Source organism: Pristiophorus japonicus, chromosome 1 (assembly GCF_044704955.1).
Source record: "Pristiophorus japonicus isolate sPriJap1 chromosome 1, sPriJap1.hap1, whole genome shotgun sequence".
NCBI lineage: Eukaryota > Metazoa > Chordata > Chondrichthyes > Pristiophoridae > Pristiophorus > Pristiophorus japonicus.
In genome coordinates, this window is record NC_091977.1 from 41301752 (window position 1) to 41329383 (window position 27632).

The following is a 27632-nucleotide window of genomic DNA, read 5'->3' on the forward strand; positions in this document are numbered from 1 at the left end:
ATCCTCCTCCACCGTATTGCTTCCAGTTTGGTTAGCCCAATCTATGTTCATATTAAAGTCACCCATTATAACTGCTGCACCTTTATTGCATGCACCCCTAATTTCCTGTTTGATGCCCTCCCCAACATCACTACTACTGTTTGGAGGTCTGTACACAACTCCCACTAACGTTTTTTGCCCTTTGGTGTTCTGCAGCTCTACCCATATAGATTCCACATCATCCAAGCTTAATGTCCTTCCTAACTATTGCCTTAATCTCCTCCTTAACCAGCAATACTACCCCGCCTCCTTTTCCTTTTATTCTATCCTTCCTGAATGTTGAATACCCCTGGATGTTGAGTTCCCAGCCCTGATCATCCTGGAGCCACGTCTCCGTAATCCCAATCACATCATATTTGTTAACATCTATTTGCACAATTAATTCATCCACCTTATTGCGGATACTCCTTGCATTAAGACACAAAGCCTTCAGGCTTGTTTTTTTTAACACCCTTTGTCCTTGTAGAATTTTGCTGTACAATGGCCATTTTTGTTCTTTGCCTTGAGTTTCTCTGCCCTCCACTTTTCCTCATCTCCTTTCTGTCTTTTGCTTTTGCCTCCTTTTTGTTTCCCTCTGTCTCTCTGCATTGGTTCCCATCCCCCTGCCATATTAGTTTAACTCCTCCCCAACAGCACTAGCAAACACTCCCCCGAGGACATTGGTTCCGGTCCTGCCCAGGTGCAGACCATCTCACCTCCCCCAGAACCGGTTCCAATGCCCCAGGAATTTGAATCCCTCCCTGCTGCACCACTGCTCAAGCCACGTATTCATCTGCGCTATCCTACGATTCCTACTCTGACTAGCACGTGGCACTGGTAGCAATCCCGAGATTACTACTTTTGAGGTCCTACTTTTTAATTTAGCTCCTTAAATTCGTTTCGTAGGACCTCATCCCTTTTTTTTACCTATGACGTGTCTATAATTGGCTGTTTGTGGTTAGGAAAGGTCAGAAGGTGGCTGATATTTTATTTTGAGAGAACAAGATGAAAATCACCACCCTCAAGAATACCTCGCTGTCAGAAAGTATGTCCTTTACATAAGTGGAGTTCGCGACCTGGAATGGGTTGCTAGGAAGGGTGCTGGAGCCCAGGGCTTATTTCAGATACAGCGAGCTGCTGTCGTGAGAAGGAGCTGATACTCTGGTGGAATCAGATCAAATGGGCTGCTTCATCCAAACCCGTCTTGTGATTTTGTGAATGCTTGAATAATGAGACAATGGCTATATAAACCATCGTGAAATCAAGGCCTTTTCATTTTTGATTAACCAGTTGTGGCCTTAACCGAAGTAGACTTCTTCACAGTCCCAACACAATCAGTTATTCTTTACTTCTTCAATAAAGTTCCGTGCTGGTCAGAATAAGTCATATTTAAAAGGGTTTGGTGTGAATTAGTGATTGCTTTGGATTCTTTCTCCAATAATCAGTATGTTCAAACAAGGTCAGTCAGAACTCATTGTTGCACAAGGACATTACAGCACAAGGTGGAACCAACTCAATATTGTTTGTGATCAGCAATCAGGTATTAACAAAGTAAAAAAAGTTTTTTTTCTTGTGTTGTAACCGAACTAAAGAGTAAAGCCCCTGTTTTCAACTCAAGGCGGGAATTGGGTGGACAGGGCTGAGGAGAAGGCAAACCATGCTGACTGCGGCAGCTTGAGGCCCCGGCCATTTTAACTCCCGGGCCTCACACCCATGCCCTGGTCCAGTTGCCAACTGAAACCAGTGGGAAGTAGCCAGCAGTTGGGAGGGCAAGTGTTGGGTGGCAGGAGGCCGCTACTGGGGGCCGAAGGATCGGTCCCTGGCACTCCGGTAAGTTGCAGGCATGAGGTTTTAGGAAAGCTTTGCGATCACTATGGGGGAAGAGGGGTGAAGCCCAAGGTGCAGGGGAGGTCTAAACTTTCCGTGTGGGGCCCGGAGGAGCACAGTTTAAAAGGCTTGCGCCTCTCGGCCGCTTGTGGCCCGGGCTCCTCTTCCCGCTCGGTTGACCCCCGGCGGGAGTCCCACAACTGCTTCCTCGGTCAGGCCCTCAGTCAAAAAAGCAGTTGAGCCCCGGTGATTTAAAGAAGGACCCTCGGCAGTTTCCAGCGGTCTTCCCTCCTGCCTGCTCAGGGTAAAATGGAAGACTGCAGGAAGAAAGCGGGGTGTGGGCGGGTAAGTCACCGGGCGATTAAAACAGATCTAAATTTGCCCGTTAAGAATAGCTTATGTGGAATTTACCATTCTGAATCCTAGAAAATGCTTCATTTTCTTATTTGTTTATGTCCAAACAAAACAGAGTGCCATATGAGAAATTTTAATGGCATTGTTCTTGAAATCATGGGAATGTGAAATGTGAAGTATACATTTAATGATAAAGCCATTACTGTACTTCAGATACACAATACATTTCTTTAGTTGCAGAATGTTCTTTCCCTCATGGACTTACATTACAGTATTATGACCAAATGCTTCTCTCAGGATAGGTAGATATATTTGACACCTCTCAGGAAGACCATATATGCTTGATGAAGCGGAAAAGAGACATTTTTCCCTATTCAGCTGTGCCTGGGCTGAATCAGTGCGGTCGAATATTCCTGATCTATTGGGAAAACCTTGGGACGGTTCATTTTCTTGAGGTGTGGCCAGGGAGGCAATGGCAGAGACAGCTGAACTTTTCTTTTGCTGCTGCAGGTTTGTTACTCATTTGGGAGTCTTGTCGGGAGCGCTTTTGTCCCTGGCAGAAAATCACACAGATTTCACACAATGTCGATTTTGTCCAAGCCAAATGATTTTTTGCTTTGTGAGATCGTGCCGGACCCTGACCTTTTTGTTTTGATTTGCACTTTTTCTTCTGAATCAGCAATGCACCTACTCGGCCTGAACTGGCAGCTGCAGCAGATCGAAAATTACACGTTTGAAAATGGGAAAGTGAAGGCAGAGACCTCACCGACCAACGCAGTGATATCAACTTCAGGCGATAGTGGTAAGCAAGGTCCATAATAAGCAAAATGTAAAGGATAGAAAAAATATATACATTTCAGCTGCATTGAGAGGGAGGCGAAACTAACTCGTAAAAGAATAATTGGATAGAATACAATAGATATTTAGAAACATGTACTTCCTGCTCCCCTCGTGGCTCAGTTGGTATTGTCCATTGTGATGGTGAATCATGCAACCCAGGAATGACCCATTATTGATTTCCAATCTATACTGAGTTGGATGATCACAGTGGATGGGAGATCAGTACATAGGAACAGGGGTAGATTAGTCAGCCTATGTCCGGCTCTGAAAAGATTTTCTCAGAAAAAACTTACAGCCCATCTGATTTCATCTCCCCAGAATACCAACCCCCACCATATTCCCATTCCACTTTTAACATCCCCTTGCACAGGCTGGCGTAGCCTAGTTTCGATAACCCATCCAAAGGACTGCACCTCTGGTAATGCAGCACTCTCTTAGTACTGCACTAGAGTCCCAGTCTTGACGACGTACTCAAGCTCTGATGGAGCTTGAACCCACAACTTTTGCCGCCTCATGGCAAGAATGCTACCAACTGCGCCAGTTTTATCTAGTTCCTCTGGGTTAAGGAAAGGGAATAAATAGCTAAGCATTCCACTCCTGATCATGATCGACTGAGTCCTCTTGGATGCATGTGGAAGTTAGGTGGGGACATTATTGACAGTGATTCCAAACACAATTGAACCTGCTGTCTCGGCTCACCCATAAAGACCGTTTCCTTGGGTGAGGATGACTAGCATCCATGGCACTCTACACAGTGTCAGCCAGCACTTCTGGAAGGGGAAGGGAAAGAACTGGCTGCAGGCTCAGACCACAATACGCTACATACAACTTTGTGACTGATGTTCTTTTTATTGGGGAGGAGAGGAATGGCAGTGAGATTTTCCAGCAGTTACTTTAAGTGGATATTATCATATTGGGTAGTATTCAGGTGCTCAATCTGCAGGGCTATAGAGAAAGAGCAGGGGAGTAGGACTAATTGGATAGCTCTGGCAAAGAGCTGGCACAGCCATGGTGGACTGAATGGCCTCCTTCTGCGCAATATGACTCTGGATTTGTCGACTGCACAAACTGTGCTGCAAAGCCACCATTTTGGAGGCCAGGGAAAGTTGAAATGTCAATCGGTGCTATATTTGCTGTAGCATGAATGGTTTTGATGCTTTTTAAATTTAGAAATTAAAGCCAGGAATGTAAATAAGGCATTTGGCTCGCGGGACGTGTCATCATCATCTCCTCCTCTGTTTATGACCGTTGTAAGAGTGATTTGTGAGATTCCATCTTAAAATCAATCTCTGATTACTCTGCTTCATTGTTCCATTTGATCCTTGGTATTTTCCTCCATCTGTTAGTTTTTATGAATGGTGTCAATTGTCTAACCCCACATTTATAAATCAGCCTGAATACATTTTGAACTCAGCAAACTGGCCCAAAACAAACCAGTTCATCTGAGTCAAAAAAATGGCGGTAGCTCTAAATTAACTGCTGTTAAGCTGAACACTTTGACATCAGTGATATTTTGCTCATCAGTCTGAAGTATTCGCCTTGTTGACATTTTATTATGCTAAAAGCCTACTGTGTAATGGAATGTTATTTGCACTAATAGCGAATGTAAAATTTGATGCTCAGTTGGTTGTATTTTATGAAGAATTGTAAAATAATTGTACATCAAAAATTAAGGCAGCTTGACGCACATGTATGTGTGTATAAAAATCTTATTCTAAAGTACAACCATGCCACTTCAGACAGCACAGGCTGCATTTTTCTCTGCCATTCTGCTCTAAATTGGGTGGAATGACAACCAATGTTGCATGTAATTTTTTTTTCCCCGTGTGCAGACCCTTTAAATTTGCTGTGCAGGGTACCTCTTTCAACCGCCGCAGCTTGTGAGCAGCCTGCGCGGGACCTCTGGATTGATAGAGGGAATCTTGATAGGGACACATTTGGCGGGCAAATGGGACAGTAGCACCTGCCGCGTCCTTTCACCCACTGCCGCCTCCTGGGAATGCCACTGTCTGTCCTTTCCTCTGCTGCCGCATGCAAATGCTGACTGAGAGGCTTCCCGACAGATTCCCCTCCCAGCCATCTCCTAACCTCTGCTCACTCGACTGCCTGGTGAAAGGTGTGCTTAGGCCGGGGTGGCAGTGGCCGAGGCCCAGAAGTTTCCTGACGGAGGGGAGTGGGCCAAATAGAAACTTCCTGTCCATGAAAGTGGCCCGCAGAACTTGCCCTTTGTAGATCTCAGTTTTGGCTGAAGCCTATAAAAACGGCAGCCATTTTTGTCCTATCCCGATTTCCCTTATTTGCAGCACCCTGTTGCCCGCCTCCCACGACGAAGTAACCCCAACCCAGGAAACTAGGTCGCGTTATGGCTAGGGCAAAAGCCCATGTTGGAAAGAAGGAAATCCAGCCCTGCTCTTCAAAGTGTTGAAAGTATAAAAGCGAGAGAACGAAAGCGAGCCCTGTTGTTGTTTAAATTTCGAAACAGACTTCACTTGAGACTCATTAATAAAAATGAATCCTTTTTAGTCTGAGACAGTAACTGTGCTGTATCTGGTGGTGATTTAAGTATCTCTGAATTCCAAGGTCCTTATGACACAGAAGTCAACAGAGATGTTTTGTCTGCCAGGTCATTCGATTTAGAACGGGTCTTTTGTGCAGTCATTCAAGACCGTCATTTTGCGAGCTGTTAGGTATGTTTTATGGCTCCTTGCACAAGGATTTCCTCGCAGTTCTCGCAGTTCTGCCCTGTCTCCACACTTACAAACTTCAATCCAGCTTTGCCCTGATCGTTGGCGGAGATAATGACTTTCAAATGATGCTTTCACCGTCACTCAAAACCTCCTGTCTGAACATTTGCAAACATATAAGAAAGGAAATGCAGGGCAGCAATTTTTTGTTAAAAGTGCTTCTCCAATTTATGGGAGAAAATAATCCGTTAATTTCCTCTGACATTTTATTTTAAATTTGGAGAGTCTCAAGTCGATCTCTTCCCCCTCCCCCCACCCCGATGAGTTATGTCCGAGCTGCCTGGCTCCCAACAGTAAACCAGATCTCAGTTTGAGATGTGGTTTCCCAGGGTTGGGCTACTCCAGAACAGCCAAACCTCAGAGTGGTTTCAAGCCATGATTCTTGCTGGTTCCCATGGCGCCATTCCAGGATGCTCAGATATACAACACTGGGCCGATAAGGGAGGGGGAAACCTGACACGAGGGGCTCTTTATTGGCACAAAAATTGACGATAATTAGAAAAGATCCCAAGAAATTATATGATGAGACATATTTTATTTTGTTAAAGGATTGAGCATTTGGAGCAAAAAGTACTTCCCTTTTAATTATTTTTATCAAATTATTTTAGGGGTTTGAAAGTAAAGAATTATTTTTGATTTACTGTTTTGATATTTTACTCACCGTAGAAATTCCTACTAATTAGCTGCAGATTTTTTCTGGGTTAGTTTGCAGTGACCGTCATCGCTCGTTCAGCATGAACAACATTCTTAGGTGGCCAAGAGTATTCTGGCCATTAGAGTTGACATGAACAGCGTTTGTGAAACAGCAAAACCATCGCAATCACAATATTATGTACGAGTTGGAAATGTCAGGATCGGGATGGTAGCTAACCCGTGAGCAAAACCATCAACTGCTGTGATGTATTCTCAGCTCTGGGTTGTGAAGCAGTGCAGCTTCTCGCTCTGCATTTATTCAGTACTGAAGAGCTACCATTATTTCCTCGCCCCATCGATTACAGTGCATTCTGGGAAAGATACCATCACCGCTCACTTGTGTTACGTTGCTGTCGTGTGAAACACTCCAAAGAATTTGGGCTTCACCAAAAAATAATAAGTAACAGTTCCAGCTATCAACCTCAGATTTGTGGAAAGATCACTGTTGTTATTAACTACACGTTATAATAGCACAAGCTGGAGATGACCAGGCTTCTGCCTTTGTCAAAATCTAACACTTGATAAAATAATGGCCTTGAAATCCCGGTTTCTTCTTCCCACGGGCGTTCGACTAAAAATAGGACAGAAGATGCACACTTACCTTTTGGTCGAACGCGCGCCAGAGATCCCGGTCCTGAGGCCGCCTCTTCTTGCGCAACGGAGCGCATGCACGTTGGGACGTCCGTAGGAGTCATGTGGGCCTGGATACCCAATCACGGTAAAGTATTTTCTCATTCATAGTAATAGGACTTTCGCAAGTCTGAAACTCCTATTACTATGAATGAGAAACACCACCAAACACTGCATAAAACATTAAAAAAAACTCACGTAAATACGCTATAGAAATTAAAGTTGATAGAAATGTTTTTGAAAAAATATATATTTGCTTTTTTTTTAAAGATTTACTTATGGTTTAAAATTAAATTACCTGTGGGGGCAGGGTTTTTAACATGCATATTTTTAAATTTTATTTTTATGTGTTTGATATGTTTTAAAGTCTTTCGCTGGTAAAAGTAGGCTATGCGCCTGCTTTTACCAGGTGCAAGAGTTTTAAGGACATTCGCTGGGCAAGAGATGGGCAAATAGCTCCCGATATCCGTGCGATCTGTCAAGCCTGAAACTTGACAGATCAGAGAAGTCGGTTTTCAGCACATGTGCATTGTGCGCTGAAAACCGGCTTTTCCGATGCCTTCCCGGGTCAGTACACACTCCGTACGGACCCAGCAAGGTCGGAATTTCAGGGCCAATAAGCAGACGCTGCACAAAAGCAATTCATGTCATGTCAGGTAAACCCTTTTTAAAAAGAAGTTGGCTAAATATCTAGCTGGGAACAGAGCTGGAGATTATAGGGAAAGATATAGATTATGATTATCCATCCCCACATGTCTACCATTTAACCGTTTACCCTCTACAAACACAACAGCCTATTAACTGGATTAGTATCAATTCAGTTACAATAAGGTGATTGGCAGAAGAACCAGAGGTGACATGAGGAAAACCTTTTATGCACAACGAGTGGTTAGGATTTGGAATGCACTGCCTCATAGGGTGGTGGAAAAGGAATCAATAGTGGCCTTCAAAAGGGAATTGAATAAATACTTGAAAAAAATTGCAAAGTATGGGAAAGGAGCAGGAGAGCGGAACTAACTGGATTGTTCTTCGAAACATAGAAATATAGAAAATAGGTGCAGGAGCAGGCCATTCGGCCCTTCGAGCCTGCACCACCATTCAACATGATCATGAAAGAGCCGGCACAGACTCGATGGGCCAATTGGTGGCTTCCTGTGCTGTACTATTCTGTGATTCTGTGTGATAAACAAATGCTGCAAAGGAATTGATACTGGGCCAGGTGATGGGCTGTTTTGTTTGTAAAGGAGAAAAGGTTAAATGGTAGACATGTGGGGATGGATAATTGCTCTTTTGTTTGATCACCTTTTGGGATCGGGGAGTGACAAATGGGTAAGATAAATTCCTCGGGAATTAAAAAGGTTGATATAGAATCCATGAAAGTACATGGTCTGCGGGAGGAGTCACCTTCATGAGCTGATGGTGATGGTATCAACCAGTTTCTAGGTCTGTGAATCAAAGCTGGAACTTTGAATGTTTATATGACCTAGGGGGTGCCTAGTTGTTGGACTAGCGAAGTCATGAGTTTAAATTCCCACCATAGCAAGTTGGAAGTTTGAATTCAATAAATCTGGTATATTGTGGGCTCACAGCAAAGAAATTATTATACGAACTGTTGGATTGTTGTCAAAATCCAAGTGGTTCACAAATGTCCTTCAGAGGAGGGAACTGCCACTCCTGTCTGATCTGGCTTGTATGTGACTAGTTCCACACTGTATTGAAAGAGCTGGAGCAGTGGGCCTGGGACATCGTAGCCCTCCAACCTGCGAGAGAACAGCTCCGCAGGTCAGGCTATAAAAGACCTGGAGCGGCGGACCACTTCAACCTCCAGCGTGAGCTGCTCCAAGTGTGCGATGAGTTTGAGATGGGTGACTGGATCAAAACCCTGGTCGCCGTTTTGGAGCGTGGGCAGGAACATCGGCAGGGCCCCGGTACAGAGGACTGGGAAGGTCGGGGAGGATGAGCGGCGAGTGTTTGTGGCGAGATGCGGTGAATGTTTCTGGCGGAGGAGCAGTGAGAGATCATGGCGGAGGTGCGACAGATGAGGGTACTGGGCCCAGAAGAGCTGAGGGCCCAGGGGCAGCACGGGCCAGCCCACACTGCGATATGTGTGCGCTAGGTCCGTGCAGCAGAGCAGGTCTCCAGTCGTCCTGGTTAACCCTTGCCGCTGAAAAAAGGCCTAGCTCTGACGAGTCTGTGTGGTGGTTGGTGTGCAACGGTCACACGTTAAAAAAAATTCATGCACAGGCATCTTCCACCCCCTCAATTGGAGTTCAGGACTGGAACATCGGGTCCTTCATCGAAACACTTGTGAACTCGTGGAAGCACGTCATCCTCGTTCGAGGGACCGCCTATGATGATGACTATCTGGTTGACCCTCAGGACATCTGTGGATGGGCAATAAATACTGCCGTACCAGTGTCTCCTACATCCCAAAAAACAAACTTAAAGTGTTGCACACTGTGAGGTGGCATTGCCAACTGAGCCATCAGAGGTTGTCCCATCTTGCTTATTGGAAGCCAATAAGACATTGTATCTCATTTATTCGCACCTGGTGCACTTACCCATATCTCTGGTTCTTACAGCACTCGGTTTAAGGGGACGATACTTGGGATCGAAAGTTCCTGGGTCAGACTTGCGCAGAAGTGACACCAAAATCTATGCTAGTTTCTGCATCAATGTTGCTGACGGAAACTTATGCTTAAATTTCCTGTGAAACTTAAAAACCAGGATAAAACAAGTGCAAATGTAATGCCACCAATTGGGCTAATAGGGAGTGGGCAGAGGCTTCCGACAAATGTGTCTCGGAAGTGGTGAACGGTCGAGGAAATTTGTACTTAACGATGTTTCAAGTTAAAAAAACAGTGACATACGAATTACATCGGGAAAACAAAGTTGGCGTTACGCCATAGTTACATGGAAGCACTCCAGGAAATTCCAGGCCTTTATTCCATGAGCAAATCAACTTCAGTTGTCATTTTCTTTGTCATTTGAACCTTTATTGAAAGTAATAGTCCATTTCATTATAATCATAAGTGCAGAAAGGAATCTAATTTCATTTTAAATACTGTTTAAAATCAGCAAAATGGCAGAGTTTTGCAGACATCCTGTGGATTTTCATAATTAAGTGCTATTAATAAGTGCAGTTAAGATTGTCCTTTATATTAGTATCATCATAAAACCTTAGGTGGCGAGGTCAAGCATGGTTCGATTAAAGGTCAATTGGGGGGGAAATATAGCGAAACTTAAGGTTGTGAATGATTGATTAGCAAGCTTTGTGAGATTTTACTGGACGGCATTTTTTTATGGGTAACAATTTCTGCTGTCAGCTCACAGTGGGTGGGTCAGAGGTACTCCTATTCCATTGAATGTGAAGTTCCATTTATATTGATTAAGTAGAAGAATGCTTATTCTGCTTCCTGGCATGTTAATTAGTGTCACTTATCGTGCTAACATTTAAAACGCTCAAATCACTTGGAGTCAGTGAAAAACCCTTCAGCCTCACTAGTTTTCAGATCAGCATTTAAAATGTTTTTTTTTGATTTAGGGGAATCTTACCCTGAATATTTCATTATTAACACTGAAATCATTAATCAGAAATTTTTGGTTGCTTTTTATTGCATGGGCGAAGTTCGGCAGTGTTAGTTTGCCTCTGGCAGAATTGCAGAGAATGCACCACCTTTCTCGCGTGCTGTCCTGAACTACAGGGGGCGCAAATTTTCCCACTTCTGCACCTCGGGCTATTCGATTGCCCAGGTGCAGTAAATGTACAGGGATTGGAGAGGGAAGAGCGCATGACACCAGTCGAGGCTGCCACAGTATTCCAGTCGGCCCTTTAGACTTTCCAACTCCTGACTTCTCATTCACGGATGTGTTGTGGGGTGCAATAATAATCATAGACAAAATCCTCAGCCAGGAAGAGGAAAGTAGCAGGTTGTTGCTTGATGAGGTAAGCCCGAAGAGTATACCCCAAGCCATTCCAAAATATAGTCCTGCCTCCTGGCCCATTGCAAGTGTCACTGTGGCCGAGGCAAACATTTATAAATTAATTGTCTCTTGCTCCGGATTCTGATTCTGGGCAGAAGCAGGTGATCCAGGAGAAAATGACACCCAACAAATGTATGTAGTGTGCCAGACAACAGTCACGGCAAAGCGTCTGGGGGAAAAAAAGGTCTGTTTTGGGATTGGAGAGTAAGGCACAAAAAGCATAGCTGAGAGCATTATGGGATTCAAGTTTTTCAAACTGTGCTTGGCCGAGAAATAATATTACATTTCACATAATCAAGATGTCCCACATGTTGCTCATTTATTCCATATTGTGGAATATAATTTACAACATTTGTTGAGTCAGAGGTGACGGATACATGCATGAATGAGAGCTGATTGTGTGCATTATCGACACCACACACACTGGTCCCAGAGCGTATGTCTGCCAGGCTAGGAAGTACCTCGAGCAAAGGTAAGAAAATAAAGCTGGTGAAATTGAAGTGACCTCAATATTTAAGGATTTTACACAAGATTTTTTTTTCCAATTTTCTATAATGGAAACAGTGTCTGGAAAAGGGATCATAGGAATTTACTACACTCTCGCTTTCACAAAGATATCAGATTATACGATCATTCCATGTTTGCTTGTTTTAGAGCCATGCCAGTGAAATCTAGTAAAAAGTACACATTTAATTTTACAACAATTCAGACAAAAGTTTCAGTCAATTGACTTTAAACTAAACAAATCTCCTGCCATGTTTACCCTAAAATTCCATGTTTAATGTTATGCTGTTTGGGCCCTGATGGTTGACTGATTATTGGCGCAATGAATAATCACTGGAATTCCACTGTAAATATTATAGTTACTGTGCGAAATGAATCTCTCACACTGTTTGGAAATGTCTGCTACTCTATTCTAATCATATAATGGTATTAAAACCTAATCCAGCATCCCTCAAGAGACCTAGCAGTAGATGCCCTATCATTAGTTTGTAAAACAGCTATGTTCACGGGTAAGTGCTTCAGGTTATCTGCGTAATATAAGTAAAAGAGCAACGCAACGTGATGGCCATTCCCAATGTATGATGAGACCCGTTCTGTTGAGGGGAGTGTGGAATGTTGTCTGGAGGATAGACGGCCAGGCTTGAATAGTAGGATACATTCTAGTTCACAGCCTGTGGGAATGAGGAGTTATTGGTGCAGAATTAGCCCTCCAGAGATTAAAGGGTAAATTCACTGAGCCGATGCTGGAAGGAATGTGCCTCGGGGCATCCGGGCTTCAGTGCCGCATCCTCTCTTAAACCCGGGTTCCCTTCAAACTTAGCTCCCCACCAGGAGCATGGGCTGGGTGAATTTACCCTTAAATATATGAGGTAGAGTCCATGATTGGCAAGACTGAACATAGCCTATGGAACGAGTAGGCTGGTGGTGGGGGGGGGTGCAGGGGAAATGGTCTTTTCATTCCAGTCATTGCCTTTAGAAAAGACAGTATCCGGGACAATTTTCCTACTTTCGATGACTCGGCCAAGAATGGTAAATATCACCTTCACTTGCTGTCACGTTCTAGCAGCATGATTGAAATTGCAAACCCAACAACATCAGAAAGCATCTTAAGAAGTCAAGATTCATTAGCGGTACAGTCCAAGCCGCTGTGTTGTTTGTTTTTCGTTTGTTCTTGGGATGTCGGTGATGGTGGCAAGACCTCCATTTATTGTCTGTCCAAGTTGCCTTGAGAAAGGTGGTCGTGGGTCACCTTTCTAAAGCAATTGTTTGCTCAACCGAGCGACTTGCTAGGTCACTTCACAAGGCATTGTAAGTTAACCACATAGTGTAAGACTGGAGTCATCTGCAGATCAGAAAGATTCCCTTCCCTGAGTCACATTAGTGCACTGGTTGGGATTTGAAACAATCTAACCGCTTTCATCATCATTTTTCCTGGTGCTAATCCACATATTACAAGTGAATTTAATTTTGTGGTGGGATTTGACCTCATGACTTAGGATTCATCGTCCAGTACCATCCGCATTGCATTACCGTACCCATAAGTGCATTGCTTGTATCAATATGGCTGTTACTGAAGGGGAAGAAGCCTGGAGGAGGATAGTCATGAGTGAAACCTCACCTCCGGACTCGTGACCTAAAGAATGCCACGGATATCAACTGCAGGGAGCCCGTGACTTGGAGTCTTGCATTCTGAAAGTCTTTTCTTTATTTCAAGGCAAATTGGGCATCAGTTATCAAGAAAACAACACCATAGATTCAGGTGAGGTTGACCTGGGCCGGCGGACGATACAGGAGGTGCCTCCTGGGGTCTTCTGGAGAGCTCAACTTTTTATTGATCAGCCCCAGTTCCTGAAGTTCAACATATCCCTTCCGAAGGATGCGCTGATTGGAGTATATGGCAGGAAAGGGCTACCTCCTTCACACACTCAGGTATGTCTCGTAAGAAAGGTGTCTTGCATTTGAACGTGGCTGCAGAGTATCGTGTTTTCCATCAACTGAACAGTTAAACTACTGGAGTTTTTTCGCAGACTGAATAAACCATTTCATACATTTGTTCCTTCCCCAGGTTGCTCCTCAACTAAGTCCTGAATTTTGTATTTTCTGACGCCTTTAGTGTCTGTGTGCATCAAAGCTATGCCCTGAAATATAGATTAACTCGCCATTATCTGCCATTTTTATTTCCCTGTCTCCCATTCTCTGCTCAAACCTCCTGTCCTTGCTCCATTGTAGCTCTTTCGACTGTCGGCAGAGCCCTGTGCAATTTCTGAAGCCTCCGCGGCCAACGAACGATGCAAATTTAGGACACAGAAGGATGCCATTCAGTCCATCCTTCCTGTGCCGGGTCCTTGCTAACCCAGAACTAATCCCATTTCCCTGATCTGTCCTATTGTCCTGATTTAGCTTCTGCTTCAAATATTTATCCTGTCTTCCGTTAAAGGATGTGATGGGCACTCCCTCAACCACTGAGTCCCCAAACAGGAAATATTCTTTCCCTAATCACTCGATCAAAACACTTCATAATTTGAAAAAATAACCTCTGTTAAATGTCCAATTAACCTTCTCTGCTCCATTGGATATAATGCCAGTGGCTCATGTCTCTCCTCATAACTATAACTCCCCATCCCTATAGTAGCCTGGTGAATCTGTGAGGTACAAGTTCTATGACATGCTTTATACTGTCTCCATGCTTGCTCACATTCATCTCTCTCTCCTTTTTGAACCCCACCATTTTTTGCAGCCACTATATACTAGTCTCTCCATAACTAGTTATTGCCATCTTCACAATGGACATGACAATTACCTCTGTTCCCTCAATCCCATTTCATTTTCACTTCTGTCCAGCCTGTCCTCCACCAACAACCCCCCAATGTCGAACTCCATTGAAAGAACCGCCTCACGCAACCCATTTAAAAAAAAAACCTCAGTGCCTCGACTATTTTTCGTAGCCTCGCTGATTAAATACAGCATGGTATTTGCCAGTTGCAGGAATTGTCGTCTTCACTTTTGTTTCTGAATGCTCAGTTGAGAACACATGAAGCTCTCTCAGAGGATTGCGCATCACTATTCGCACCCTGCCAGTCATTAACTGTGAGAAGGGGGGCCTGTGTTTTATTCTTTTTTGGTTGATCTTCACACTTCCTTTATTTAGAGAAAGATTTGTTTGTTTTCCATTCTCTAGATTTTATTTGCAGTTCTCAAAAATTGACCGCCGAACTGAACTGATTGAAATTCTCCAACCCATTCCGAATATTATTGAGCAGTCTGCTTTAAAAGCCCTGCTTTGGATTCTGTAAAATATTTGTTTCACACACTATAAACCCCTGAGGATTGCAAGAGTGTCCCTGCGTCACCTAGTCATAGTAATAAAAGATCATTTTCTCGGTTTCTCAGATCTGTGTGACAAGAAAATTATTGGACTTTATTCTCATTTTATTAATCAGCATTGCAGTCGAATCCTGATAAACGCATAATGAATTCAACAAGCGTTCCTGCTTGCATCAGAATTATACAGGGCAGAGTACCTTTACTTTAAAAAGAACACAATTCTCTATCTATTTTGAAATAGAACTCCTAAATAAATTAATGATAAAAACCTAAAGATATTTAGGAGCTGAAAAGGGGTATCAAGCCTCTGGCAGTATTTAAATTGCTCATTTTATTTCCATAAAGATGAGATTACATCTTTGATCAAATTGCTTTGCTCCCCTCCCCTTTTCATCCTGTCAGTCCCCAGGATCCCCACCCATCAACGCTTGTCCCTGGAGCCTTTCCTCCATTGCTATCAGACCCTGTGACCATCATCCCATTGCTGCCACACCCAGGTTGCCTCACCCACAGGCCTGCCAGACCCAGGTTCCCCCACCCACAGAATTTCCCCCGTGAGGTCAAACCCCCACATTGTACCCTTATTACTTTTACACCTCTTGATGAGACATTAAACCGAGGCCCCGACTGCTCTCTCAAGTGAACGTAAAATATCCCATGGCACTATTCCGAAAAAGAGCAGGGGAGTTATCCCTGGTGTCCTGGTCAATATTTATCCATCAATCAACATAACAAAAAAACACATTATCTGATCATTATCACATTACTATTGCACAAATTGGCTGCTGCGCTTCCCGCATTACAACAGTGACTACACTCCAAAAGTACTTCATTGGCTGTAAAACGCTTTGAGACGTCCGATGGTCGTGAAAGGCGCTATATAAATCCTCCTTTCTTCAAGACTTTCTATTACTGCCAGCCCCAAGACCATCAGTGCCCCATTGCTACCAGCCTCAATTACCCCATCCACAAATTTGTCAAACCCCAGGACCCCACCACCCCAATGCTGCCAAAGCAACAGGAACAACCTGTTAGTGCTGTTAAACCCCAGACCCTAACCCCAGTGCTGTCAGATCCTGGGAATCTCCTTCAAGTACCGTCTAGACTTCAGAGCACTCCTCTCGGCAATGTTGCCAAACCACAGGTTCTCCCGCCAGTTCAGTAAAACCTAAAGATGACACCCTCACCAGTCCCTTCAAATGTCAGCACTCTGTTCCTTCTCTGACAAACCGAAGAACCATGTCCAGTGCTAAACCCCATGATCCACCTGCCCTCCTCAGGGCTGCAGAATGCTGGATGCCTACCTCCAACCTGAGTGCCAAATGCACATCTCCAAACTTTCGATTGCCCCACTTAATTAATTCAGGAAATGAGAATATCTCATTTACACTTTCGAGAAAACACCACTCCCTTGTCACCTGGGATTGCTTTAAGCTTTGTTAAATAAATTAGGTCAATGTAGCTGGTAATGAAGGCTGATATAAGGAGGATCAATAGCTGCCTGAAACTGTTGCACACCACTTTCTGAAAATGTCTGTTTGATTGTAACCAGCAGATCAATACATCCCTTTGTTTAGAGTAAAAGGAGCAACACAAACTATTGAGAACTTACCTAAATTCTTAATGAGAATCCATGCTGGCTACTTGTACCATGTGGTATGATTTGATCTGTTTTTATCAGAGCCAACTCAATACATTCCTCAATGATATAAAGGTCACACTTGCAACATGTACCAGCGTGCACTTTATTTGACCAATTTGTTTTCCATCATGGTCACCCAATAAAGTGTTGCCTTTTTCAATGCCTGGAAATGAATGCCACAATGTAAAAAAAAAAGCACCAAAAATAATCTAAGTTATCTTCCTTTCCTGAAAGTGCGAACTCCCGCAGGGTTATGGATCTACAGGTGTGGACTGTTGCCCACTAACTTGCCCCAGGGACTATATTTCATGCGTGAGCTCATATAACTGTTCCCATTGGCAGAATGACTGAGGACCAGAGGACACAGAGTTAAGATGTTTAAGATGATTGGCAGAAAGACCAAAGGTGACATGAGGAGAAACTTTTTGCCGCAGCAAGTGGTTTGGATCTGGAATGCACTGCCTGAGAGGTTGATGGAGGCAGATTCAATTGTGCCTTTCAAAAGGGAGTTGGATAAGTACCTGAAGGAAAAACATTTGCAGAGCTACGGGGAAAGGGCAGCGGAGTGGGACTAGCTGAACTGCTTTTACCAAAAGGCCTCCTCCTATACTGTAACCATTCTATGATTCTATAATAAATATTAAATTTGCAGAATGTGCCATGGAACTGATGAGTGACCAATGTCGCATCTTTGTTAGAAGAAGGGAGAGAATGTTAAACTATGTAACTATAGGATTAACTGGAACTTCCTCCCTAAACACGCCTCACTACTTCTCTTTCCTCCTTTAAGACACTCCTTAAAACCTACCTCTTTGACCAAGCTTTTGGTCATCTGCTGTAATTTCTTCTTATGTGTCAAACTTGACGGTGTCAAATTTTTGTGTTATAACATACCTGTGAAGCGCCTTAGGATGTTTTACTTCTATATAAATACAAGTTGTTGGTAACTGGGTAACTATAGACCAGTTCGTCAACGTCAGTTGTGGCCAAACAACAATTGGGGATAAAATAAGTGAGCACTTCGAGCTGCATGGGTTAATCAGGAAAGATTGAACAGACTGGGACTCTTTTCTCGAGAAATGAGAAAGCTGGGGACAACCTAATAGAGCTCTTTAAAGTTATGAAAGGGTTTTATAGAATAGACATAGAGATGTTGTTTCCACTTATGGGAAGTCCAAAACTAGGGGCCATACATATATGTTAGTCACTAATAAATCCAATAAGGAGTTCAGGAGCAACTTCTTTACCCAGAGAGTGGTTAGAATCTGGAACTTGCTACCACAAGTTGTTGAAGCAAATAGCATAGATGCATTTATGGGGAAGCTGGATGAGTACACAACGGATAAAGGAATAGAAGGATATGCTGTTGGAGTGGGAGGAGGCTTGTGTGGAGCATAAACATCGACATTGACCACGAGGTCCATAAAACCTGTTTCAGTGCTGTAAATTCTATGTCATTAAGGGCAACCAGCATGACTTTATTAAAGGTAAGTCATGTCTGACAAATTTAGTAGAGTTTTGTGAAAAGATAAGAAGAGTTCATTGCATCTTTTAAAAGAAAACTAGATCAATATTTGAAGCAGAGGAAAATACAAGACTAAGTGCGAGCGTGCGGTTAGTTTTGGATTGTTCAGCACTGACACAATGGGTCAAATGGCCCCCTTCTGAGTTGTAAATGTCTATGGTTCTTCTATAACAAAGACTCACTAGAATGGTTGCAGGAATGAGTAGTTATAGTTATGAAGAAAGGTCCACACTGGGCAATGTCCTTCTCAATATATTGAGCCATTGGGAAAATCTGTCTGAATTCAATTGCTTTGGACAAAAGCATCGTATTAAAACTATACAATTATCTGTTGCTTTGAGAGATTTGGGTAAATCATAGCTCAATCTGAAATTTGTCTTTGGATGAAAAATCCCAGTCAAGAGTGAGGAGGTAAGAAACAATTTGTCGAAAGTCTGCGGCAGGCTGCAGTGATGAGCATGATGTAGGGGGAGGAAGGGAGCAGTTTAGAGTACTTTGCATATGTTCCATCAAACCCTAGCTGTGCTGTGTCACTGATCATCAGGTAGCGTTCTGTCGCCTTCATGTATCTTTAATACACTGTTACATTAAACACTGTGCAAGCAGAGGGTTCCAATTATATAGTATAGCGGAAAAGCTGTGTTGCTGAAATTCTGATTTATTTATGTTGTAGCTGTTACTGCTCTTGCCGTCTGAACAATATTGTGCAAGGATCCACACATTTCCACTGGCAATTCACAATGAAAATTAAAAATTGAACTGTCTTGTATTTTCATTAGGACCAGAAGTGAATCTTAACCATGAACATAAGAGTTTGGGGGTAATAGCTTTAAAACTATGTGCTTGTGTATGTTTACGATAGTAAGATTAGTTAAGTCACTCTGTTTTTACATTTTGAAGGGTAAGAGAGAGAAGATAACTGAACCTCTCGCCATTTCAAAGTTCACATTGAGGGAGCGTTATCATCAAAAATTCTTTAGCAGCAGCAAAGCATTGCCCCTCTCAGTACGATCCAAGTGCATTTTGCTGCTGTGGAAATCTCAGAGGTGATTTTCAACGACCAGTCAGTCACCTGATTCTTGTTTGAGCAACGGGAGACCGGCAATTGAAAATTGGAGATGGGGAGGGAGGGAGGCATCTGGGCCACCATATTAATGGCCAAGTCCTGCAGGAAATATCAACCGGGGATTCCCGCTCCCGCTGTCTAGCGGCACAGGCTGGAAAGCCTTGCGGATAATGATCGAGGGTGGGATCAAACTCGGCTGCAATGCCTCCCGTAGACAGTCACTGTCAGGGCCATTCACAAAAAGAGTGGCCATTTGGACAGACTACTGGAGGGCAGCTCGTACCAATGGAGCTGCGCCTCAGCAAAAGTCTGGTTTATCAATGGAGAAAGGGAGACAATTGGAAGAAAAACAAAAAACTCAGCCAGAGACTCGCGGCATCAGCTGTACCTCAACACACGTCAATCCTCAGTTTGACTGATCTCTTTTTGAATCCTGTTGATACGCACTACTTGATGTGCTTGATAACAACCCTGCTCTTCTGCCACATCATGCCTGTTTTCCGTGTGTTAGATCTGCAGCCCGATAGTGATTTTAATCCCTGGGGTGTGGCTAATTGGAGCTCAGTGAGAAATGTTTGCCCATTTTTGGTTGTGATCTTATTCAGAGCCCAAGAGTCCTTTTGGATCTTTCAATTTTTTCTTCCATTTTCCGTCAACACTAAACATATTGCACTTTTAATTCCGATCAAAGAGAAATTCTATTCAAAATTAATATCGTAAAGGACTACGTTTGAAAAACTAAAAAAATGAAACCGCCTCCACTTTATTAGCTGTTGAAAATATTAGTCTTGACTGATGTATAAAAATAGACTTCTTTGCATTACAGAATCATAGAATAGTACAACACCAATGCAAGCCATTTGGCCCATCGAGTCTGTGCCGAATCTTTCGAAGGACAATCCAGTTAGTCCCACTACCCCTGCAATTTTATCTCCTTCAACTATTTAAAGCAACAATTGTATATGTATCCACCACCCTATCAGACAGCGCATTCCAAATCTTAACTACTTGTTGGGTAAAAATATTTTTCCTCATAATGCCTCTGGTTCTTTTGCCAATCACCTTAAATCCATGCCCTCTGCTTAACAACCCTTCATCCATTGGAAACTGCTTCTCTCTATTTAGTCCATCTAAACCCTTCATGATTTTAACACCTCTATCAAATCAATTCTTAACTTTCTCTGCCTGAAAGAGAACAACCTCAGCTTCTCCAGTCTCTCCATGTAACTGTAATCCCTCATCCCTGGAACCATTCTAGTAAATCTCTTCTGTACCCTCTCCAAAGCCTTCACATCCTTCCTAAAGTGTACTGCCCAGAATTGGACACAAGACTCTAGCTGGGGCCGAACTAGTGTTTTATATAGATTTAAGCATATCGTCCTGGCTTTTGCATCTATTTATAAAGTCAAGGAAGTTATGATTCATACCATTCATATCATATAATTTGTATCAGTCAGTGCTGGTCCATCTCCAGAAGTCTCAGCAAACTGTGGAATTTGGTCTGTGGGGAAATTTTTTAAAATCTCAATCTTCACCGCTTTCGGTCGTATCCGTTGCATTCATGTTCATTTTAATGCTAGACGCAGTGAACAAAGGGAATTTTGTGCAACAAGTGTATGCTTCCTTTTTATATGTTTCAGTGCATGTCGGCTGGCGAATGCAGCTCTAAATAAATCTGTTTTCTTTATATGACTTTATGATGCACTTGCAAAAACAAAAGTAAAGCTAACTGATGAAAAATATAACCATAACCTGACCATCATTTTTAGGCTGACAGATCTGTACAAATTGTTTTAATTTTTTTATGGGCAGCCTGTAAATGAGCTACGTTTACTTTCAAGCATTTGAGACTTGGGGGGCCTGACTGTACCTGAAGCGTGCCTGTGGCATTGCCTCCACAGCCATGTCTGATTCGCTCTTTTGTGCCTCTGCCCCTCAGTATGATTTTGTGGAGCTACTCGATGGCAGCAGATTGATCACCAGAGAAAAGCGCAGCCTGGCTGGTTCGGAGCATGGAAGACGGCACATCAGGGCGGTGAGCCTCCAGGAAGCCGGTTTCGTCCAGTACCTTGATTCCGGAGTCTGGCACCTGGCATTTTACAATGACGGGAAAACGGCTGAGCACGTGTCCTTTAATACCATTGTCATAGGTAGGCATTGACCCTCGTGCATGTGGCTTGATTGAAGAAGGCTTCTGACTCGAGTGGTGACTGACTAACACACGCTTTCATCCTCAAGCCACGAACGATATTTTATACTGTTAAGAATTTTCTGATAAATTTGGCCATAATCAGTTTCGTGTATTGAGCGTGCAGAGAACCACTAGACATTTGATATATTTTATGAACGTCACAATGATTATAATTATGTCTTCTAGCAATTACTGGTATGTTCCAATTCAGTCGCACTCATTTAGACGAGACCAATCCATCCTTGAAGGTGTTAGCGTAGCTTCCTTTCAGTTTCACTATGCCCAGTACCCAGAAAGACTGGGTACTGGGCATTGTTGGTCATTCATCCTGGTGCTTTTTGTGCAGCCTTCCTGTGCCAAAAATGTCTGCCATGTTTTACTTACATTACAACAGCTATTGTATTTCGAAGTAATTCATTGTATGGGATGTTTCTGAGAGACGCGATGAGGTATTATAAACACAAGGTTCTTCCTTCCTATGATAGAGATTGCAGGTGATTCTCCCTCAGGCCTTTTCCAATGTTACTGTGAGAGGACAATAGGAAGTACCAGGCTAAAGGTCTCCCGTGACTCTCCTTCCATATTTATTTCCTTCCTGTGCCGAGATCTGGCTTCCACTCGGCACTTCCTCACAGAAGCACAGCTGAGATTGGGAATGCGTTGCACTTGGGGACTGTGGCGTCAAAGTTGCATCCTGCCAATTCAATGCAGTGTGTCATTGCACCACTTGTTAGGTCTTCATTTAAAATAAAAAGATAAAGTACTTTCATCCCTTTCATCTTTAGATTTAAAAAGAACACCCATTATCCAGCCAATCCTGCCTCCTTCTAAATTGGCCAGATTGTAAGATGGAGCAGTTAGTCATCTCTTCCCTGTTGCCGTGAGTGACAAGCAACGGTCAAGGGGCGGATAATAAGCCTGGTTAATTGATTCACATTCATAACCCCACACCTGGAGTAGGAGTGATGGATGGGAGGAGGGATAATATTCTGCTTTAAACAAATTTAAAGAATGTTCTTAAAAATATTAGAGATAAAGTCGCAATAATGTCAATTCTGCTCCCAAAAGTGTTAATCAAGCTACACAACTTCTTTAAATAAGTTATATAAAACAAATTACGTTCAAGCACTGTATGTAGAAGAGCAGGGCAGTTCCCTGGTGTCCTGGCCAGCATTTATCCCTCAATCAACATGACTAAAACAGATGATCTGGTCATTGTCTCATTGCTGTTGTGGGACCTTGCTGTGTGCAAATTGGCTGCTGCGTTTCCTACATTACAACAGTGACTACACTGCAAAAATACTTCATTGACTGTAAAGTGTTTTGGGATGTCCTGAGGTCAGGAAGGCTGTGATATAAATGCAAGTTCTTTCTTTCTTTAAAGATTGAATTCTGTTTGTTATTTGTGCAGTGCTTGTCTACGTTTTTATACCTTCAGCTCCACTATACCAAAATCTGGTGAGCTTTCATGACCTGCCAATTTCTACTATCCCAGAGGGGCAATCCCTTCCATAATGAAGTTTCCACCAAAGTAAGGTTTACCTGACCTAACAATGTGCGTTCTCAAAATGAAAATCTGGTGTAATTGTGACGGTTGGGTTGTTTGCAGAGTCTGTGGTGGAATGTCCACGAAATTGTCATGGAAATGGAGAATGCGTTTCTGGAGCTTGTCACTGTTTTCCTGGATTTTTTGGACCTGATTGTGCGAGAGGTACGTAGAATGAGCTGTTTAGAATTCCAAACCTTTTGTTTGTTATCCACAAGAACAGGAGATTATGCACACACTGGGAAGTGGAGCGATTCTGGGAATGGTGTAGGATAACCTGAGATATTGCTATTAATTATGGTACTAGCCCACATAGCAACAGTAATCCTTATTTTTTTTGGCTTGTTGGTAACGATCTTCATTTTTGAGGCTCCAACCAATTGAAGTTCATTGAGAGATGCTGCAGTGTTACAGAAAAAACATTGTGGAGTCATTTGATTGAAAGAAGATTTGAAATCTGTTTATTTGCACATGTCATTGTTGTGTTATTCCCATCCTGGTGCAAACCTTCTCTCATTTCTATTGTACAGCAACATGTCCAATATTATGTAGCGGCAATGGCCAGTATTCCAAGGGACGCTGCCTTTGTTACAGTGGCTGGAAGGGAACCGAGTGCGACGTGCCCTCGACCCAGTGTGTCGACCCTCTGTGCGGAGCACACGGCATCTGCATCATGGGCTCCTGTGTTTGCAACTCGGGCTACAAAGGAGAAATATGTGAGCAAGGTACGGCAAAATTGAAGTGCAGTAAAGTCACAGGCACTGTCCTGTTGGAAATGAATTCAAAGTGTAGAAGTGGAAATGAAACACTGAGGTACATACTACGGTAGAGCCTCTGATCAGTAAAATTCATGAATGACTGCTTAATACGTTAATATTGCATTCCTGTGCATGCTATTTTTATGCAGGCGTTAACCTGTTTCATTTGAACACCTTTCTAACAATAGTGCACACCACAAGGTAGTACAAGTGTGTTGTGGTCAAATATGGACTTCTCTGATTTGTAAGTTCTACCCTGCTGTATTTAAATAACTTGTATAGTGTGCTAGATTGCAGCCAATGAAGATCTTGTCTGAGCCACCCCAAAATAATATATATTTGTCTGTATATCGACTGCAGAAGGTTCATAGGCATTGTCACTGAGATGTTTACTTGAGCACGTGGGGATGTTGCATTTTGGCAAACAAGCGAGCTTGTTTTTTTAAAGGGAAGCTGCATAAATTAACTTTCCCCCCCCCGCCGCAATAAAAACCTGACTAAAGTTCACCGACAATCCTCTGCAATTCTGAGAGTAAAATGAAAGTCCGCTCACATATTTTAATGCAAACCTCATTATTTACAGTTGTCACAAGCAATTTCTTGGCCCCATAATGGAAGCAGCCATTTTATAATTAGCCTCTGGTTTTTGTCGGTGATGACATAGTTGAGTTTGGCTAAATAAAGTCGATTTTTTAATTTGTGGCACAAAGACAGTGCGATCTCACATAATAAATGACAGGCTAGTTTTATACAATGACTGGATTTTCCCTTTAAGAAGTCTATACTGCATCAGAACAGTAGAGGGGCTATTGCACTGCTGGATGTATACTGTAGGCCACCAAATAGTGGGAAGGAGATGACAGGAGCAAATTTGCAGGCAAATTACAGAAAGATGCAGGAACTACAGAGTAGAGATAATGGGGACTTCAGTTATTCTCTAACTAATTTACTGGAATTCTTTGAGGTTATAACGAGCATGGTGGATAGAGGTGTACCGATGGATGTGGTGTATTTAGATTTCCAAAAGGCATTCGATAAGGTGCCACACAAAAGGTTACTGCAGAAGATAAAGATACGCAGAGTCAGAGGAAATGTATTAGCATGGATAGAGAATTGGCTGGTTAACAGAAAGCAGAGAGTCGGGATAAATGGGTCCTTTTCGGGTTGGAAATTGGTGGTTAGTGGTGTGCCACAGGGATCGGTGCTGGGACCACAACTGTTTACAATATACATAGATGACCTGGAAGAGGGGACAGAGTGTATTGTAACAAAATTTGCAGATGACACAAAGATTAGTGGGAAAGCGGGTTGTGTCGAGGACACAGAGAGGCTGCAAAGAGATTTAGATAGGTTAAGCGAATGGTCTGAGATTAAGCAGATGGAAAACAATGTCGGAAAATGTGAGATCATCCACCTTGGGGAAAGAAAACAGTAAAAGGGAATATTATTTGAATGGGGAGAAATTACAACATGCTGCGCTGCAGAGGGACCTGGGGGTCCTTGTGCATGAATCCCAAAAAGTTAGTTTGCAGGTGCAGCAGGTAATCAGGAAGGCGAATGGAATGTTGGCCTTCATTGTGAGAGGGATGGAGTACAAAAGCAGGGAGGTCCTGCTGCAACTGTACAGGGTATTGGTGAGGCCGCACCTGGAGTACTGCATACAGTTTTAGTCACCTTACTTAAGGAAGGATATACTAGCTTTGGAGGGGGTACAGAGACGATTCACTAGGCTGATTCCGGAGATGAGAGGGTTACCTTATGATGATAGATTGAGTAGACTGGGTCTTTACTCATGGGAGTTCAGAAGGATGAGGGGTGATCTTATTTAAACATTTAAAATAATGAAAGGGATAGACAAGATAGAGGCAGAGAGGTTGTTTCTACTGGTCGAGGAGACTAGAACTAGGGGGCACAGCCTCAAAATACGGGGGAGCCAATTTAAAACCGAGTTGTGAAGGAATTTCTTCTCCCAGAGGGTTGTGAATCTGTGGAATTCTCTGCCCAAGGAAGCAGTTGAGGCTAGCTCATTGAATGTATTCAAATCACAGATAGATTTTTAACCAAAAAGGGAATTAAGGGTAGCGGGCGGGTAAGTGGAGCTGAGTCCACGGCCAGATCAGCCATGATCTTGTTGAATGGCGGAGCAGGCTTGAGAGGCTTGATGGCCTACTCCTGTTCCTAATTCTTATGTTCTTATGTAACACAGAAGAAATTTCTCCTCATCTCTGTTTTAAATGGGCGGCCCCTTATTCGAAGATCGTGCCCTCTAGTTCTAGTCTCCCCCACCAGTGGAAACATCCACCTTGTCAAGCCCCCTCATAATCTTATACGTTTCGATAAGATCACCTCTCATTCTTCTGAATTCGAATGAGTAGAGGCCCAACCTACTCAACCTTTCCTCATACGTCACCCCCTCATCCCCGGAATCAACTTCGTGAACCTTCTCTGAACTGCCTCCAAAGCAAGTATATCCTTTCGTAAATATGGAAACCAAAACTGCACGTAGTATTCCAGGTGTGGCCTCACCAATACATTATATAGCTGTCGCAAGACTTCCCTGCTTTTATACTCCATCCCCTTTGCAATAAAGGCCAAGATACCATTGGCCTTCCTGATCACTTGCTGTACCTGCATACGATCCTTTTGCGTTTCATGCACAATATCCCCAGATCCCGCTGTACTGCGGCACTTTGCAATCTTTCTCTATTTAAGTAACAACTTGCTCTTTGAGTTTTTCTGCCAAAGTGCATGACCTTACACTTTCCAACATTGTGCTCCATCTGCTAAATTTTTGCCCACTCGCTTAGCCTGTCTATGCCCTTTTGTAGATTTTTTGTGTCCTTCTCGCACATTACTTGAATGTGCAAGGTCATCTTGTGGAGGCAGAGGGCATGGCTGAGGTACTAAATGAATAGTTTGCATCTGGCTTTACTAGAGAAGAGGATGCTACTAATGTAGCAGTAACAGAGTAGGCTGTGGTGATATTGGATAGGATAAAAATAAATAAAGAGGAGGTACTTCAAGGGTTGGAATGAAATGCATCTTCGATTACTGAGGGAAGTAAGGGTGGAAATTGCAGAGTCCCTGGCCACAATCTTCCAATCTTCCTTAGATATGGGGCTGGTGCCAGAAAACTGGAGGACTGCAAATGTTACAACCTTGTTTCACAAAGGGGAGAGATATAAACCTGGAAACTACAAGCCAGTCAGCCAAAGGTCAGTGTTGGGGAAACCTTGAGACAATAATCTGGGACAAAATTAATTGGCATTTGGAAAAGTATGGGCTAATAAATGAAAGTCAGCATGGATCTATTAATGGCAAATTGTGTTTGACTAATTGATCGCGTTCTTTGATGAAGTAACAGAGAGGGTCTGTCAGCCAGTGGCTCAGATGGTAACACACGCACCTCTGAGTCAGAAGGTTGTGGGTTCAAATGCCACTCCAGGGACTTGAGCACAAAAGTCTAGGTTGGCATTCCAGTGCAATACTCAGGGAGTGCTGCATTGTTGGATGAGACGTTAATCTGAGGCCCTATCTACTCTCTCAGGTGGACATAAAAGATCCTGTGGCACTCTTTTGAAGAAGAGCAGGGGTTATCCCCAGTGTTCTGGCCAATATTTATCCCTCAATCAACATTGCTAAAAACAGATGATCTGGTCATTAACACATTGCTGTTTGTGGGAGCTTGCTGTGTGCAAATTGGCTGCTGCGTTTCCTACATTACAACAGTGACTACACTTCAAAAAGTACTTAATTGGCTGTAAAGTGCTTTGGAACATCTGGTGGTCGTGATAGGTGCTATATAAATGCAAGAATTATTTTTTAAGTCTTTCCTTGATGAGGGTAGTGTGGTTGATATGTATATTGACATTGAAAAGGTGTTTGATTAAGTACCACATCGTGGAATTGTTAGCAAAGTTAAAGCTCATGGGATTAAAGGGACAGTGGCAGCATGGATACAAAATTGGCTACGGGTAGAAGGCAGA

General features: G+C 43.1%; 1 protein-coding gene across 7 annotated transcripts in view; it reads left to right on the forward strand.

Moving 5' to 3' along the window:
- Nucleotides 1–27632, forward strand: part of LOC139262996 (teneurin-3-like) — a 924456-nt gene that overhangs the window by 734056 nt on the left and 162768 nt on the right. For all 7 annotated transcript variants that reach the window (XM_070878430.1, XM_070878437.1, XM_070878446.1 and 4 more), the window contains 5 exons: nucleotides 2879–3001; nucleotides 13309–13523; nucleotides 21091–21301; nucleotides 22952–23053; nucleotides 23419–23613. In XM_070878430.1, coding sequence (XP_070734531.1) covers nucleotides 2879–3001; nucleotides 13309–13523; nucleotides 21091–21301; nucleotides 22952–23053; nucleotides 23419–23613 — 846 coding nt within the window. The remainder of the gene's footprint in view (nucleotides 1–2878; nucleotides 3002–13308; nucleotides 13524–21090; nucleotides 21302–22951; nucleotides 23054–23418; nucleotides 23614–27632) is intronic.